At 35.7% G+C, this 18,384-nt stretch overlaps 1 protein-coding gene and 1 pseudogene across 2 annotated transcripts; one reads left to right on the top strand and one right to left on the bottom strand.

Annotated features, from left to right (window-relative positions):
- The first annotated feature begins 10,731 nt into the window (after nt 1-10,731).
- LOC106381623 lies at nt 10,732-13,967 on the top strand (annotated as a pseudogene).
- Nucleotides 13,968-14,185: 218 nt separating this feature from the next.
- On the bottom strand, nt 14,186-18,260 carry LOC106381621 (U3 small nucleolar RNA-associated protein 14). Of its 2 annotated transcripts, none has more exons than XM_013821545.3 (11): nt 17,917-18,260; nt 17,394-17,538; nt 16,809-17,290; nt 16,516-16,734; nt 16,119-16,433; nt 15,726-16,025; nt 15,553-15,636; nt 15,382-15,462; nt 14,889-15,269; nt 14,673-14,804; nt 14,186-14,578 (listed from the first exon to the last, which is right to left on the bottom strand). In XM_013821545.3, the coding sequence occupies exons 1-11, from the start codon at nt 18,196-18,198 to the stop codon at nt 14,426-14,428; spliced, it is 2,574 nt and encodes an 857-aa protein (XP_013676999.1). In that variant the 5' UTR covers nt 18,199-18,260; the 3' UTR covers nt 14,186-14,425. The 2 variants fall into 2 exon arrangements, with proteins under 2 accessions (XP_013676999.1, XP_013677000.1); XM_013821546.3 differs by having other exon boundaries at nt 15,553-15,633.
- Between the last annotated feature and the right edge of the window lie 124 nt (nt 18,261-18,384).

Below are 18,384 nucleotides of genomic sequence, written 5' to 3'. Positions count from 1 at the left end.
GAATCGTGACAGATGCCTTTGTCATTATTGTAAGAAGTCGTTTTGTTGCGCAACAAGGTCGGGAACCTCCAACTTGCTGAAGCATATCGGTATCTGAAAATACTTCAGGTCTTTCATAGAGGGACAAAGTTCGACTCAAACTAACATCGATGAAGACGGAACAGTGAAGAATGCAAAAGTCAGTGCAACCACTTTCAGAGAAGCTACAAATGAGATGATGGTGATAGGGAAATTACCATTATGTTTCATAGAAAGTGTTGCTTGGAAACACTTCTGTAAGAAGGTTAGATTTCTCTTATGTTTTATAACTCATACATTGTTTAATGATTTTGTTTAAATTGGTATCTAACTTTGTATGTTATGTGTGTAGATGGATCTAGACAGACCTGTTTCAAGGAGGACATCAGCAAGAGACATTGTAGAGCTGTATGTGGAGAGGAAGACTGCTATAAAAAAATGGTTTAAAGCTAATAAACAAAGAGTTTCAGTGACTACTGATATCTGGACTGCTCAAGTAACACGTAAGTAGTGTCTGTGACTAATGATATTTCAGTTTTTCTTCTGTTTTGTTCCTTTTGTTCTTGGCTTGATCACAGGTGCTAGTTACATGGTTTTCACTGCCCATTTCATTGATGATTGCTGGCGATTGAGGAAGCTTATCCTTGGGTTCAAACACGTCATTGATCACAAAGGTCAGACAATATCTAAGGTTCTCTTGGATTGCTTAGCTCAGTGGGGAATATCCAAGGTATTCTGTGTAACCGTAGACAATGCAACGGCTAATTCTTCTGCTTTAAGAAGATTTCAAAGTCTGTTTTCTTCACAGTCTGAAGATGCAGTGGTCTTAGATGGAGAGTTCATGCATATGAGATGTTGTGCACATATCATTAACCTGATTGTGAAGGATGGAATGGCTGATGTTAGTGAGAGTGTTGAGGCTGTCCGTAATGCTGTGGTCTATGTTAGAGCTTCAGGAAATAGGCTGTCATCAGAAGGTAGAATCTGGTAAAATTACTAGAGGAAGCTTGCCATTAGATGTCACGACTAGGTGGAACTCCACTTACCTTATGTTGAGCACAGCCCTGAAGTTTCAAGTTGCTTTTGATAAAATGGAGCAAGAGGACAAGCTGTACAACAATTACTTTTTGGAAGTGGAGAAAGGGAAAAAGAGAACATGTCCTCCTCAGATGATTGATTGGAAAGCAATAGAAAGACTAAGCCGGTTCTTGATCATCTTCTACAACTCCACTGTCGTTGTATCAGCTTCCACATCTCTCAATGCTTTCAAGTGTTACGGGGAGATTGTAACCATAGCCGCGAACCTGCAGGATTTGAGCCATAGAAGAGATCATGAGATGAAGACAAAGGCTGTGGAGATGTATAAGAAGTTTGACAAGTATTGGGATGGGCTACAAAAAATCAACAAGATGTTAATTGTGGCGACAGTATTTGATCCGACGAAGAAGATGGATCTTTCAAGCATTTGTTTTGATGAGCTTTATGGAGAGGGCAGCTTGGAAGGCAAGGAAATGTATGACTCTGTGATAAGGATTCTGTGTAGCTTGTTCAAGGAGTATAGTGAGAGATATGGGAGGAGTCAAAGAGGGGATTCTGATGATTCAAAAAAATCCAGCACCCAAGCCTCTCAATGTAGCCGACAAGGAAAACAATCAACTGATACTTTGGATTTGGTTGAAGATGGTTTAGGCTACATGAGGATTGACCGAAAGTATAAGAAGCTAAGTGAGACAGGAGTGAGAGAAAAACGTGATGAGCTTGACATATACTTGAAAGAAGCTGTTGAGAATCCAGATTTGATGCTTGGTGTGGAATACGATGTTCTATCTTTCTGGAAGAGAAACTGTACCAAGTTTCCGGTTATGTCACTGATTGCAAAAGATGTTTTGGCCCTGCAAGTTTCTTCTGTTGCATCTGAGAGTGCCTTCAGTACAAGTTGGAGGTTAATTGACCCTTCTAGGAGCTGCCTTACTCACTACATGATTGAGGTTTTGATGTGTACCGAGCAGTGGCTAAAAGAGGACATTCGATGTGAGTCAAGAGTGCTTACTAATGCACAAATTCTTGAGGAAATTGAAGAACTTGAGAAACTTCAAAGAGGTATGTCTTCAATATGCTTGTTCAAGTTATGTTGATTCATATATGTGTTTATAATGACCTGCTTGTTTCTGTATTTTCAATAGAATTTGCTGATTGAATTCACGGGACTATCACAACTCACAAGGTAATGTCTGTTCTTGCTGTGAAGTTTACAATGTCTATGATTGAGTTTTCTGATTGAATACATTGCTTCTTCTGTTTACAAATATTTTGTTTCTGTTATAATGTAGTTGTTATTCTGTTTTGGCAGGAATAGAAGCTTATCAAGTGCTACTGTGTTTGTCAAATGGTCGTGTCCTCAAAAGATTATCATATGCTTTTGTGTTTGTCTTTTTAAAACTTTGTTGTTGTTCCTTTCTTGTTATTTTCCGAGTTGATGTGTTTTGCCAAAGTCACAGAAACTTTGTTGTTGTTCTTTTCTTGCTATTTTCGGTCCTTTTGGATGTTTTTTTCGAATTTGATGTATTTGGATGTTTTATTCTTATGGAATGTTGCTACTTTAGGATCATTGTGTTTAAGATGCTTTATAATTCAGTTTATTCATTATGTTTTCTAAGTTTAGTTTTTTTTATCAGGTATTATACTTCAGTATAATCCGAACCGAACCGAAAAAACCCGAATGATATATGACTACTTTACGGGTTTTAGGATGCAATACAAATTATAACCCAAACTGAAGTGATATTATCCGAATCCGACCCATATTAAAAAAAATTACTATGGGTCTTAGAAGCTTAAACCCGAAAACCCGTAAAACCCGACCCGAACGCCAACGGGTACCCGAACGCCAACGGGTACCCGAACGCCCATGCCTAGTTTAAAGTGCGAGAATATGACACTCTCAGAGTTTAAAATGCGATTTTCCCCATATTTTGATAAAGTTAAAGCTATCTAAAAATATGAAAACATCTTACATATTGAAAAATAAAATTTCTTCTAAACATCTTACATTTGGGAACCGAGGGAGTACTATATAAACTTAAATGTTTAGTCAAAACATCTATATATATAAAGTTGATTTTTTCATTTTTTCTGACAAGTGACAGGGGGTTTTTGCGACATGTGTCATCCATGTATTTTTTTATATTTTAGGTCATTTTTCTTTTAGATTATTGCAATTTGGCCAAATACTTTCTAATTGTGCACTATCTAATCTTTTTCGCACTAAATATTATCGTATGAAGTTTGATAATCTATTTTATTGTTTATTAAAAATCAATATGAATAAATAAATAAATAAAATAATAGAAATAAATTTTACATATTTAATTTATTCATAACTAAAAATAACATAATTTTTGTTATTTTTTTTTTTACCATTTTCTATTATTTAATTTACAAATTATATATTTATTTAACTATTAAAAATATAAAATGACCAAACTAATAAAAAGAAATTAGAGTGCAATACATAATCTAAACATAAAACTTCCACAATCACAAAGGAAAAACAAAATACCATAGTAATACTAACTCTATAAAAGTTTGGAGCTGAAAAAAGATAAACAAAGAAGACTAATCTATCTCATCGTAGCATAGAATGTCTTGGCTAAAACAAGCAAATGTCAGAAAAAAATAAAAAGATAAAATATGAGATAAAGCAATCCCCGGAACACAAAGGATCGCGATCAAGCACCAGCGCAAAAATCCAAAAAAGCGGGTCGGAGAAAAAATAATCGGAAGAACAAAGTCACCACAAAACAAAAAGACGCTTGTCTAAAGCACCGGCAGCACAACTACCAGCTAATAGATAAGAAGCACCTCACAAACTAAACAAGTACATACAAGGTGCCCATGACAGCGAAGAACCACAAAACTCTGAATAGAAGAAACCAAAGCTCCAAAAGACCTACACCAAGGGATGCATGAGAAGAATATAAGTAGCCTGAGTGTGGGAGAATGGAAGCCAACCACCGAGAAACCAAAGCTTAAGCTTGAGACCATAAACAACCTTCCAAGCGCACAAAGCATACACAGAGAAAAACACTATCCAGACCTGGAGTAGCAAATATGGCGAAAGGGAGAGCCACCAGAGACGTGATCAGCGATGAAAGATGCAACGAGATGAGAGAACAAAGAGATAAAAAGAGACAAAATTAAATCAACGAATCGTGGAGCCATCCTCGAGCTATGAAAAAAAGAACATAGAAATCAGATCACCAAAAACAATATCTTGAAAACCAAGACGAGCAGACACTATCGATGGCAAACCAGCAATGAGGAAAACAACATCAATGACAACTAAATTTTGACCCAAACCAACGAGATGTAGTTTCTAACCTTAGCCAAAATCGAAAGAAAAAAAACGACCAGTATTGACCGAAATAACATACAACGCCGTAAGAAACAACCACACAACATGTAACTAATATGCGTGATCTATAACAAATATCAAATAATCTCACGAAAAAGAAGGTGAGGAAAAGAAGAGCACGGAGGTGAGTCTTTTCCTAGTGATGGTGAGAAGCACTGCACATCGGAGAGGTAAACGAAATACATAGATGGTGACGGCTCAAAGTCAAAATATGGGGGAAAGTGCAAAAAAACATCTAAAAAGAGTAATGTGAAAAACTAAAATACAATTTGACGGTGTTGATCTTAAAATCAACAAATGTTTAAAGACAAAGTTATTGAGCATTATACATACAACAACACATTATTAAAAAAACAAACACATAATATATTAACTTATTAGCTACTAGTACTTAACATAATAAAACATCAAATAATGATATTCACAATAAATACTAACCATATAATCACATCATCCAAAAATCATATTTAAAAATAATAAAACAATATTTCGCGCGAAGCGCGGACACCCTCCTAGTACTATCTAAAGTGTAGACGTCATATTTCTTAGACATCCCCTATATATTAAAATGTGAACATTTTTAATAAGTAACACTAAATGTGTAAAATATTCACAAGAATGTCATTATGCTGATGTGTAAGCATAAGATGGTTTCTCACATCTTCTGTTTAAAAGACCATTCTCTTACTGGAGTATTTACATAATATGCCATTGGACACCATTAATTTAATATCCTTTATTATAAGCATCGTTAACATATAATATAAAGGTTAAGTTTTTTTATTTGCTAAAATTTGGAATATAAAGGTTAAGTTATAATGGTATAGCTCTGTTATAAACACGTTACTAAAAAAATATTATTGCTGAGTCACGTAAATTAAATTATTGTAATTCAAAATTTTAACCTCTACAACGTCTTCCTTCTAGCAAGTAAATTGTTAGAATGAATGTTTCACAACTCACGTTATAAACAGACTTTTTCAACACTAACAAAGTTGTTTGACGATGACAAGATATAAATCAGATTTGAACAAAACAGAGAGTCTAAACAGAATTAATGAGATTCTAACAATTTAAGTTACAACTCACGTTCAAAACAAAGAGTTTTTCAAACAGCCATATTCAAAATAAGTAGGGCTGGATACGGATCGGATATCTGGGTTTTTGAAAGTATTTGTGATTTGCTTCGTATGTTACGGATATCTAATTTTTCGATTTGCTTTGCTTCAGAAAATTACGGATATCCGGAAAAACGGATATCCGAAAAATAAATAGATATTTGCGGATATTTAAGAATACTTGCGGATATCTCATTCGCTTTGATTAATACAAATAATCTTAAAAAATTAATACAAATTTATTTTTAATATTTTTTTTTGCATGATATACAAAATAAAAACTAAAAAAAATAGTGAAACTACATATTTTGTAAATTTTAAACTTAGTTAACAATTATAATAACACAAAACTTTAGAAAAAAGTTATAATTGTTTTATAAATTTTTTCACTTCTTTTTTATGTAATATTTTTATATAAGTAATAATGTGAATAGAATTTGTCAAATCATATGTTATAATAATAATTATATAAACTTATACATTTAAAACATTAAGTATAATCAAGATGTATATATATTTATATATTTCCGGATCGGAGCGGATATCCGCTTCCCAAAATTTTGATATTTGTGATTTGCTTCGATTTTAACGGATATTGATTTTTTGTATTTGCTTTGCTTCGAAAGTTTACGGATATCCGGAAATTTCGGATCGAATCGAGACAAATAACAAATCGAATCAAATTTAACGGATAAAATGTCCGGCCCTAGAAATAAGTAATCGATAAGAGTGGTCACCTTATTTAATACCTTATTAACAGTTCCCTTCAGCTCCCTTGCGCAACAGAGTTGGGGTACTTGGTTGTCACGTTCAGTGAAGTAGTTCCCTTGAGCTCATCCTCCCTAATTCAAAACAAAGTGATCAGAACAGGGCATTCTCAGTAACTAAAATTATCATGAGAAACTACACAATACTGTTAGTGTTTAACATTGCTCTTCTTATACGTCAACAAAAACAAACAATGGTCAAGATTACATATTTTATGTAGATCCTGCTAACAAAACACTTTGAAATGCTTGGTTCTTAAATCCTGGAAACAAACCAGAAAACGTTAGTGGCTTTGCAATAATTTACTTCACCGAAGAACAGAAGCGTGCCTACAGTGTATTGAAAAATGTACTCGTCTTTGGCCACCCGATTAATATAAACTTTTTAGGAGCCCAAAATTTAAAATAGTTTCCAATCTAGGGGTTTAAACTTATTTTTAAAAAAAAAACTTTTCACATAGTAGACTAACTAACCTTTTGAATTCATGTGTTTTTTTCCTATATAATATAATATAGCATAAACTTATTTTTTTACAGTGTTACTTGTGTATTTGGTGAAAGTGATATATCATATTGCAAAATTGTTTTTACTGTAGTCGTAAATAAGTTTATTTTTAAAATTTGCCTTAGGCCCCTAAAACTCTTGGCACGGCACTGCTGAAGAACTACCTTGCAAGCAACCATGTAAACGTCTAATATATGAATTGTTGCTTGCTCAGAATAACCAATCTACATGATCAGAGTTACATAATTGGATTTTCAACCGGCAATTCCTATATCTAAGGTTTTTGATAAAGCTAATTCATAACGAGATACACAATATTGTTAGTGTCGGAGATTACTCTTTAATCAAAAAAATTAAAAACAAATGGTCAATATTTCAAAATCGATGTAGATCCCACTAACAGAGAACGTTGAAAGGCCTGGCTCTTAAAGCCAGGAAATTGACCATATAATTTTTTTTGATAATTCAGGTATCCGGACCTCTCACTTAGTCCGACTATCCCACCGCGTCCAACCGGAATTGGCGAGGAAGGTTTTGGAGGCCAAACGAAAACCATGTTAAATCCGCTGTGACCGGGGCTTGAACTCGTGATGGCGGGCACCTCAGCCGAGGTTCATTTACCACCAGACCACGAGGTCCGGTTAATTGACCATATAGTTTATGACTTATTCTTGGGTTCACCCCGCTAACCAATATGATTGTGTTATTTCATATTCGATATCTTTTAAAAAAAGAAACAAAATATTGTCAAGTTATATTATGTTTTTAAAATAAATAAAAAAGTAAAAATAAATAAATAAAAAATAGTAGTAATTACAAAAAAAAATATTTTAACGTCGTCTGCATAACACTAAACCCTAAATCATAATCCCTAAACCCTAAATCTTAAACCCTAAACTCTTGGATAAATCATAAACTCTAAATCAAAAACACTAAACACTAAAACACTGAATGATTTAGGGCTTAGGATTTAGGGCTTAGGGTTTTAGTGTTTAGTGTTTTTGATTTAGAATTTAGGATTTATCCAAGGGTTTAGGGTTTACCCAAAGGTTTAGGGTTTAGGGACTAGTATTTAGGGTTTAGTGTTTTGCTGAAGATGTTAAAAATATTATTTTTAAAATTCTTTTTTCTGTAACTACTATTTTTTCATTTTTTTTACCCTTGTATTTTTAAAACATAATATAACTTGACAATACTTTGTATCCTTTTCTAAAAGATATCGAATTTGAAATAATGAAATTCTATTGGTTGGTGAACTCAAAAATAACTCATATTTTATTATAATAGATTCTACAAATATATGAACATTAATTTTTTTTTATATATTCCTTTCATAAAAAGAAAGTTCACAAAATTTGATATTTAAAAATAAAAAATCATCCCTTTAAACCATTATTTTAAACAATATAGTATATATAAATATATGGAAATTAGTAAAATATTCCCATTTTATCAAACTATTTTGTTAGATGCTTAAAAAATTAGTTTAAATTACATAAACTAAGATATATTTAGTAAACTTAAAATATTTTATAATTACTATTATTGAGATGTTTTATTCTTTTCTACATTAATTTATTATTTTTTAAATAGTTTTGATTCATGTTTTCTTTATAAATTTTAAGAATCAAACTACATAAATAAAAATATATAATTTTTTTAATATGTAACTTTTATAACATGATTTTTCAAAAGTAATTTTCAAAATATATTTATTTTAATAATATTAATTAATATACTTTATAAATTGACTTTAAGAAAGAAGTCATATATTAAAAAGGAACCTAATCATGTTGTTTTTACTATAAGCTTATTTTTAATAAAAGAATTATAAAAGTGTTTAAATACAATAACTCAACACACTTTTAGTGAACTAAATATACTATACCTTACCATTAAAAATGTCTTTTTTTGCTTAGTATTTTTAGTTTACTTGTACAATCTTATATAATCATAATAAGAATAAACAAACTAATCTAAATTCTTATGTTTAATATAATTTAGAAAAAAATCACTTTAGTTTTTTATACACTTAAAGTATAAAATTACTTCAAATTAAAAAAAAACAATATTTGAATGATTTCATAAATATTAGAATCCGTTCATGAGCTTTCAACATATTATTGTGGTTATGTTGTCTATTTATGCATTATTTACTGATTATCCCTTTTATTTTATTGTTTTTTTAACTTTGTACAACAAATATCAAATTTGAAAAAAAATTCAAAAATATACACTTACACATTTACGATCAAAAACTGAACTGATGCAATTAATCAAATATATCAAATTTGCTTACCCAGAATCAAAAATAGTTGTAGTTCAATTTGATGAAATACATAAAAATCAATATACGAAATGTTTATACATTCAACATTGAATATTCGCTTTTCAAAAAAAAAAAACATTGAATATTCGATAGTGTGGTTAACTGTAAACTATATTATAATGTACATAATCACAAATATATAGTTTAAACATTTTTATAGTTATCTCATTCCGCACAGGCCGCAGATTACTACATAATAAAGTATTAATTAACATGTTCAATCAATAAAAGGCAAAAAAAAGTGCTGGCTAGGGAAAGGCAATATTGCAAGCAAAAGCATATATAGTCAGCCACCACCTTAGGCAAAAGTCGAGCATGAATCTCACTCTACAGGTTCTTACGAGGAATGGGTAAAATATCCGCACCTGAAGAACCGAGCCAAATTTAAAGATATCAAACACGTATTTACTGGAAGGATCCTAAACTATTATATACGAAAAACAACTACCGAACCTGACCTAGACCAAAGACAAAATGAGTATATGAAAATATCCAAAATATAAATACATGTCTTCAAATATATATCAAAAGGTATTAGTCATAATAAAATTTATAACGATCTCCAATACCCAAAATTAAAATTATAAATCTAAATATATTAGTTTGTTTAGTTTTTTTGGGTATTCTAGATGAAATTGGACAGTTTGAATATATAATACTCAAACCAAATGTATCCATGTGGTTTCTTTCGAAGAAAAATAACCGACTCAAATCGTATATGCTTTAAGGTAAGTTTGGATAATTTGGATACAAAATATCTCTATTGAACTGTATTTATTGATATTTTCGATAAAAATAACTGATACAAGCAGTATTTGAAAGGTAGTTAAATAAAACTGTCTCTCAAATAACATACATGAATTAACTCGAAATCGAAAAGAACCGAACCCAACCCAAAAATTTTAATGGGACTAAAGTATCTAAAAATCCATAAGAGCTGGTCCGGACATGAGTGGATTCGAATACTAAGGTCTAGTTTCTTTTGACTCACAATGTGGGAAAACCTCCCTTGACTCCATTTGTTTTCTAGAGTAAAATAAGCTGCTTCTCACTGTTTTCTGTATGTTGATGAAATCCAGAAAGTTTTATTGGTGAATTTCCATTGTATTTTTCCCATGTTCAATTGGTTTCTCTTCAGCTTTTCTTAGGCTTTTTGGTCTTTTAGGATGTTCGTTATCTTTCTTGAAGAAAGGAACAACATCAAACAAGGCAGTATCTGAAGATGCAAAGATCAGGTGGACAGCTTGAGCCATTTGGAAGTACGCCAGGATCTGCTACAATGAGTATGCGAGTAGAATGATCGAGATGTAGCAGAGCTAAAGAGTTGGAAACGGAGTCGATAGCGAAGCTGCGGTCAATCTAAAGATCACGTGGAGAACAAGCAGCTGAATATTTACACTTCAGAAGGAAAATTGTGACTTGGAAGTTTTCATAAGACTTGGTAGAGTTTTAGAAAACATGCCGTATTTGGAGATCTGTGACTATCTCTTTGGGAGGCTAGGTTAGCCGGTTGGATACTGGGTATAAGTATTCTTGTTCGACCTGTGTATTAGGGTTATCACTTGAATTGTATTCTTAACATAAATGTGGGTTTTCAGTGAAAAGCACAAAGGGCTAATGGGAGAGGTTATAAGACCATGATTAATCCGGGGTTCTTAGGGTGGTTCTTAGCGGAAGTTAAGAAACTGTTTCTTAACTTCCGCTAAGAACCTCATCCTAAGAACCTCGGGTTAATCATGCTCTAAGGTTTTGTATTCAACCTTAAGACGTGTAAGGCTAGAGCAGCGAGTCAAGAGTGTCTTGATCTGTTGAAGTTCTGTTTAAATAGAGACTTGTAACTTCATTTTAACAATATCTTAGTATATATATACCCGTATCTTTGTAGAGATATATGCTCTTGTGTACTTTGTGTTACAATTTCTGCTATAGTTCGTGCATTTACATTATCATCAATCAGTTTGATCTTAACAAAGCTGTTGACAAGAGCAGCAGCATCTAGAGCAGCATATGTGGAGTCATTCCCATTGTTTTCGAAAATTGACCCGACTCCGATTTCAGCCAGAAATCTGTTCTTCATCTGTTCTTCGCTGCCTCCAAAGTCTATGGAAGCTTTTTTTTTCATACGTATCATCAAGCTTGTGCACATCATCATCTATTTCGAGCCAAAAGCTTGCAGAGTTCTTTTGGTGGACTATGAATAATATACATTGTGGACTCGGGTTTTATCATGTTAGGTCTTGTGTCTGAAATATATCTGTATCTTCTTAGTATTTTGTTTTGCTTGGTGATTGTTGGTTGTTTTGGATCTGGGGCAGATACAAATTCAACAATGGACATGTCTGGTGATACGAAATTCTTAGATACTAAACGTCAGTTAAGGTCCACAGAAGACAACATGACTACAAAACTGTTGAATCCATGAGATAAACACAACAAACACATTAACATTTCTGAAATTAAGAGTTTCTTCGCTACCAACTTTTTAATAGATCTGTACCCTATTTTCACTCAGATTGCTAAAAAAGTAAAGACCTAATAACCAAAATATATCCTTGTTTTGATATCTTGTTCTACCATTCGTTGCATCAATTGAGGAAGTCAAGCACCTTAGTCTTCTACTAATTTTCCACCATGAATTAAATCGAGTTACACTTATGGTGACGACTCTTCCCTTGACGTGAAAAAAAAATACTGACTTTTCTACATTCTCTCCACACTATAAATTGACTTAGTTTCTCATAAAATCAAAAACACCTTAAACCAAAGCTAAACTGTTTGGAAGAAACAATTACGGAGCCATGTTCGTGAAGCTCCTCACCATTGTCTTCTTCTTCTTTAGTCTACTCTCTCAACTTCCAAAATCATCTTCCAAAGTTTTTAACTTCACTTACAATGGCTTCACTCCTCCACTGACTGACATATCCCTCCAAGGGATCACCACAGTCACCCCCAACGGTCTCTTGATGCTAACCAACTACACAGAGCAGAGAACGGGTCACGCCTTCTATACCAAACCAATCCGGTTCAAAGATTCTCCAAACGCCACCGTTTCTTCCTTCTCCACAACTTTCGTCTTCGCTATTCATTCTGAGATCCGGATACTTAGTGGCCACGGCATGGCTTTCGTCGTTGCTCCTAACGCAAGCCTCCCTGACGCAACATCAAGTCAATACCTGGGTCTCTTCAACATCTTAACCAACGGTAATGACACAAATCATGTCTTTGCAGTCGAACTGGATACCATCCGGAGTACCGAGTTCAATGATACGGACGATAACCATGCCGGAATCAATATCAATAGCTTACATTCAGAGAAAAGTTCGTATGCTGGGTATTGGGACAAGAAAGGCCATTTTAAGAATCTGACTTTGATAAGTCGCAGAAGGATGCAGGTTTGGGTCGATTATGATGGTCATACCCATCAGATCGATGTAACAATGGCTCCGTTCAGAAAGAATAAACCTACGAAACCACTTGTTTCCATCGTCAGAGATCTGTCTTCGGTTCTTTTGCAAGATATGTTCGTAGGTTTCTCGTCTTCGACAGGTTCTGTTCGTTCTGAACATTATGTTCTCGGATGGAGTTTCCGGGTTAAGGGGGAAGCTCCGCCGTTGGCCTTATCGAAACTTCCCAAAATTCCGAGGTGGGAGCCCAAAAGAATCTACAAGATTTGGATGCCGTCTCTTTCCTTATTTTTGACTCGTACGCTTCATCATAAGGAGGAGGAGAAAGTTCGAGGAGGAACTCGAAGATTGGGAAACAGGGTTTGGGAAGCACCGATTGAAGTTCAAGGACTTGTACTATGCCACCCAAGGGTTCAAGGAGGAGGACCTTCTCGGATCAGGTGGGTTTGGAAGCGTGTATAGAGGTGTCATGCCTAAGACAAAGAAAGAGATTGCTGTGAAAAGAGTCTCCAACAAATCCCGACAAGGGTTGAAAGAGTTTGTGTCTGAGGTCGTGAGTATCGGTCGGATGAGCCACCGGAACTTAGTCCCTCTCATGGGTTATTGCCGCAGGAGAGACGAGCTTCTTCTGGTGTACGATTACATGCCCAATGGAAGCTTAGACAAATATTTGTACAATAATCCGGAGGTAACCCTCGACTGGAAACAGCGGATTAAAGTCATTAAAGGCGTGGCCTCCGCCTTATTCTACCTTCACGAGGAATGGGAACAAGTGGTGATTCACCGCGATGTCAAAGCAAGCAACGTCTTGTTAGACGCAGAGCACAACGCGAGACTCGGGGATTTTGGTTTAGCTCGATTGTGCAGTCATGGTTCGGACCCTCAAACCACCCGAGTCGCTGGAACATGGGGATACCTATCCCCCGATCACGTCAGGACCGGAAGGGCCACTACTGCTACCGATATTTTTGCCTTTGGGGTGCTACTACTAGAAGTAGCTTGCGGTAGACGTCCTATCCAGATTCAGAACGAGGGTGGTGAGAGGGGCTTGCTCTTGGATTGGGTTTTTGAGTTTTGGAGTGACGGAAACATTTTGGATGCTAAGGATCCGAATCTAGGGCCGGAATGTGATCAAAGAGAAGTCGAAATGATTTTGAAACTAGGTTTGTTGTGCTCTCACTCCAACCCACAAGCTCGACCAAGTATGAGACAAGTGTTAAATTATCTAAGCGGAGATGCGGTGCTACCAGATTTGTCACCTTTGGAATTTCGTGGGTTGGGAATCCACCATGGAATTGGTGAGCTAGACATGTTTACATGTGGATCTTCCATGGTTGATTCTATACTCTCCGGTGGGAGGTGATTTTCAATATCAGAATGCTTGCGTACATGTCTTACATTACAGACTGTAGAAAAGGACTATCCAAACCGTGTTTACTCTTGAACAGCATGCACCATAAATTATATGCGTCTGTTGTATGAGTGTCATATCTAAATAGACACTTTTTAAATTGGTACAAATCCTACTTTTTTTTGTGCACTGCAACTCCGCATAGATAATTTTATATTATAAATTTTTGGGAAAGTCCTCCCTCTGTATGTAGCATCGAGGTTTAATATTCATATAATATCAGGTAATATCGTCTTTTAGTTAAGTTGCAACTCAATCAGGTCTCAATAGCTGTCATTTTCTGCGATTAGCTAAAATCTTACAGATGGAGAAATGGAGACAACAGTATGGAAGAAAATGGAGATGAACAAGAGTTTTGAAGAGCTCTGAAATAAACAACAGTGTCTATATTTTATAAATAAAACAAGTCACAAAGGCAAAATCGTTACCATGAGATCAAAATCTTGTAGCTTTCGTCGTTTACTTGGACTTGACTTTGCCCTGGCGTCTACTAGTCTTCTTTTTGGGTCTTTGTTTCTGATGGTTTCGAGGGTGTTCATCATCTACTTCATCGTTTGGATTCACTTCCTCGAACTTGACCGGTTTAATAATGACCCCAGTCTTCTTCACAACCTACACACACACACAAACGGTCAAATCGCCACAAGTAGACAACAATTTGCAACATGGGTGTTAATGAAAGTTTGACAAAGTAATCAAGACGAACCTCTGGTCGGTTCAGTTCCCCAACAATGGTAGATGGATTAAACTCGGGACCTATAGGCATACGCATACTATGCTCGAAAACTTCCTTTGATGTATAAGGGAATGGTAGAGTCGTTGTATGAAGTTTCTCAGCCTGTCAACAAAAACAGTTAACATGAGCATTAGAGAATCGAATGGTTATATCAAGAAATTAAAGCTAGAGGGAGACACAACTGACCTTTTTATCGACTTTCTCTGATATGATAACATGTTTAAGACGAGCGTCTTTCCTTGTTTTGAGACCTTGCTCCCACTCTTTCTTTTCAGCTTCGTGTTTTTGAACCATTTGTTTAGATATACCTCTCTTTCTTTGGATATCGGTCCAATTTCCCCAACCAGGAACTAGAACCGGTTTTTCGGGTTTAGGAACTTCCTGATTTAGAACCTCTTCCTTATCCTTCTCAAATTCATCCAACACATCATCACCAGCAAAAGCACGGTTTATAAGCTCTGCTTGAGAGGGAACCTCAAAGGTTTCCTTTGAGGCAAATGTCAAAACTCCGTCCACCATTTCCTCTGCTTCACTCTCTGAATCCTCACTTTCTTCATCTCTCGATCCCTTTTCAATATTTTATACAGAAGTACACAAAGGTAAGGAACTAAAACAGCCAGAAGCTACTACTGGTTGGAAAGAACAGTATAGTTCAACTGAGACTTGCAGAAAGAAAAACCTTTTTATCTTGAGCCTGTGGGGTGGGTGCACGCGTCTTCTTTGATGCCTTTTTGGATTCTGTGTTTTTGGAGCCTGTCATCTGCATAACATACCCCAAAAGGAGTTGAACAAAAGAATAACACCAAAAAAAAAAAAGACTAAGTCTGATGTAAAAAACTCAAAAGTAAACCTTCTTCCAGGAGCCTGATGCAAACATGGCAACATCGAATGTTGTCTTAGATGCTGGATTTCCAGCAACATCATCATCAAACTTCTGTAGACAAATCACAATAAAAGAATATATTGTTGTAACAAAGATTTCAAAGGAAGAGAAGAAAGAACCATTATGAAAAAATAAGATACCTCAGTATCTGTAATGGTGTTTCTAGCAGGTGAGGCATTATCTCTTACAGGCTCTATGTTATTATCTTCTATGCCAGCCATATCATTGTCACTATCACTGTCGTCATAAAAGTTATCTGAATCCTTTCTAGACTCTTTTGGAGCTTCCACTTTAGCGGTTGCACCAAACACTCTTCTACCACTAACATTCACTGTTTTTTTAGAGTTTTCTCCACCAGAATTCTCCCATTCTTCATACTCCTCCAGTGCACGTTTAGCTTCTTCATTAGCTTCCTCGTTTTTCTTTTTCATAGCACGGGCCTAACCCAAACCAAAAAAAAAAGCTCAAGACAAAAAGAAACATAAAACGAAGAAAATCAAAATCGTTATGAGAAAGCAAAAAGCAAATATTACCATGAAAGGTAATGACATAAGACCAGCATTGGGCACTTCATCATCTTCCAAAGCTCTCAATGTCTTCTCCTTCGCTTTTGCTATCAATCTAGAAGGAGTGTCCTCATCTGAACCATCGTTCAACTCTTCCTCATCGTCGCTCTCATCACTGCTACTTCCATCTCTCATGGAGTTCATCTTTCTGGACAAAGTAGCATTCATTTGAAGTTGTTCGGCTATAGCTGCCTTAGTTCCATCGTATTTCACATTCAGTCCACGGCTTATCATGCGCTTCGCCCACTTTCCTGTGTTTTTGTGCTTTAACGTCATACGTTCCTGAAAAAAGCACATAATTTAACGCAAATAAGATATATTTTTACTTCTTGCATGTGCAGTGAAGAGGAAGTTTCAGACTCACCTCTACTCGTTTAGCCTCTTGTCTCATAGCCTCTTCTTTGGCCATTTCCGGGTCAATTAATGCTCCCAGTGACGAGTTCTTCAGGTCTTTGTTTTTGAGGCGATGGTAAGTCTTTGACTTAATCTTCTTGATTCGTTTGCTTTTGAGCTCATGACGGAAGAGCAGGCTCCGCATCTTGGCAATGTGGTTACGGTCCTTTATGTGGTCTTCCATAGAGACCTGCACCACAACCAAACAGTTACATCCATAAACTATGTTCAATGTCAGATCAAGTTATACGATGTCAAACTTGCCTCGTTCAATTCAAGAAGACGAGCGCCATCGTCTCTGTGAGCCTCCGAGACCTCACTATCATTGAGTACAGAAGCCATCTTCTTCTCAAAATCAGTCCTGGGTTGAAACTCTGATGCTATTGCGCCAACCGTAGAGTAACCAAGATCGACATCTTGGTTAAAGTAAACAGTTGGTGCCTCCCTATTCTTCTTGACGAGATGCACCCACTTGCTAAACTCCTCATCGACTAGTCCTATCACGGCTTTACGCTCCAGTCTTTCTCGTTGGGGCTTTGGAAGAGGAGCATGAACAACATGCTTAGTATCCTTCCGCATACGGGCAATCTGCTTGCTTGTTTTTTGATATCCAGGTGTTCCTTCAAGAGGGGCCAGAAAGTCTTCCTCAGTGAGGACGTTCTTACCCTCAAGAACATCGCGGGTGGGATTGAATTCACCCTCTGGGTATGCTTCAGTGAAGAGCACAGGCTTGCTCTTACTCTCACCTGAAAAATAAAAAGAATAAGTAGGTTATATATGCGATGAAGCAGCAGATACAAGGAAAAGTCATAGAAGAAGAAAGTTTCAGTCTTTTTACTATCAAAATACCTTCAAAGGCTGCACTTGGCATTCCAGTGAGAGACTGCAACATTCGTGTGTGTCTATCATCATCATCGTCATCGTCATCGCCTTCTGCTTCATCATTGTCGTTGTTCCCACCATCGTCATCATCTTCTGACTCCACGTTTTCATCCTTCAATGATGATAAAAGACAATAAACCAGTCAGGCATATACCACGGGACGCAATAGCCAAAACTAGATCTAAAGTGGTAATGTCAATCTCGAATACAAAAAAAAAAAAAAGAGATAATAATCCAAATAAAGTCAAGTTTGTGTTGTAGCGAAGTCCCAAATTTCACAAGAAAAAAAGAAAACCCAAAACCTAAAATCAAATTTCTAGACCAAACACGTCTCTTGTAATGTAATTAAAAACAAAAAAAAAAATGCAATTCATACAGTGACAGGCGACAAGAAACACAATCCATGGCTGAATAAGACCAAACACATCTCCTCTATTGTAATAAATTGAAGTAGAAACAAAATATTTCAATTCATAAGAAGAAAACGAACCTCGAAATCCTCGGGAAGCTCGTAGTCGTAGTTATCATGGCGGTCGTAACGGTTGTTCTTCCTGGATTCCTCTTCAGGGACACCTTCTTCGTACTCGTACAAATCGCCACCGTGTTCATCATCGGAACCGATCACATCGTCGTCTTCTTCGTCGGAGTTCAAAGGACGCTTCTGGTTAGCAATGACCTTGAGTATTGAGTTGGGCAAGTGAGGACCTTTCTTCTTCTTTGACTTAGCCAGGGTTTTGGCACTCGACGATGATTTCCTCTTCAAGCCTCCCATGGCTGTTTAGTCGACGACTCGAGTGAGATCGATTGAGAGGCAGATTCGTAGGGTTTCTCCCTCTTTATATACTCAATCAAATAGACGGTCCGATTTGATCTATTAGTGGTAACCAAATTGACGGTCTGATTGGTTTATGAAAATGAGGTTTTTCCGGATAGTTATAATTTGTCATATAACTTGAGA

The sequence above is a fragment of the Brassica napus genome, chromosome C2, assembly GCF_020379485.1.
Source record: "Brassica napus cultivar Da-Ae chromosome C2, Da-Ae, whole genome shotgun sequence".
NCBI lineage: Eukaryota > Viridiplantae > Streptophyta > Magnoliopsida > Brassicales > Brassicaceae > Brassica > Brassica napus.
The sequence above is the reverse complement of the archived record's forward strand: the minus strand, read 5'-3'. Positions and strand labels throughout refer to the sequence as shown.

What these genes read in the sequence shown, in the direction of transcription:
- LOC106381621 (XM_013821545.3), bottom strand. Translation starts at nt 18,198, where the DNA reads ATGGGAGGCTTGAAGAGGAAATCATCGTCGAGTGCCAAAACCCTGGCT. An exon ending in AGCTTCCCGAGGATTTCGAG is followed by an intron (nt 17,539 to 17,916) that starts GTTCGTTTTCTT and finishes TCATCATTGAAG; the next exon opens with GATGAAAACGTGGAGTCAGA. An exon ending in CAGAGAAAGTCGATAAAAAG is followed by an intron (nt 14,805 to 14,888) that starts GTCAGTTGTGTC and finishes TTTTGTTGACAG; the next exon opens with GCTGAGAAACTTCATACAAC.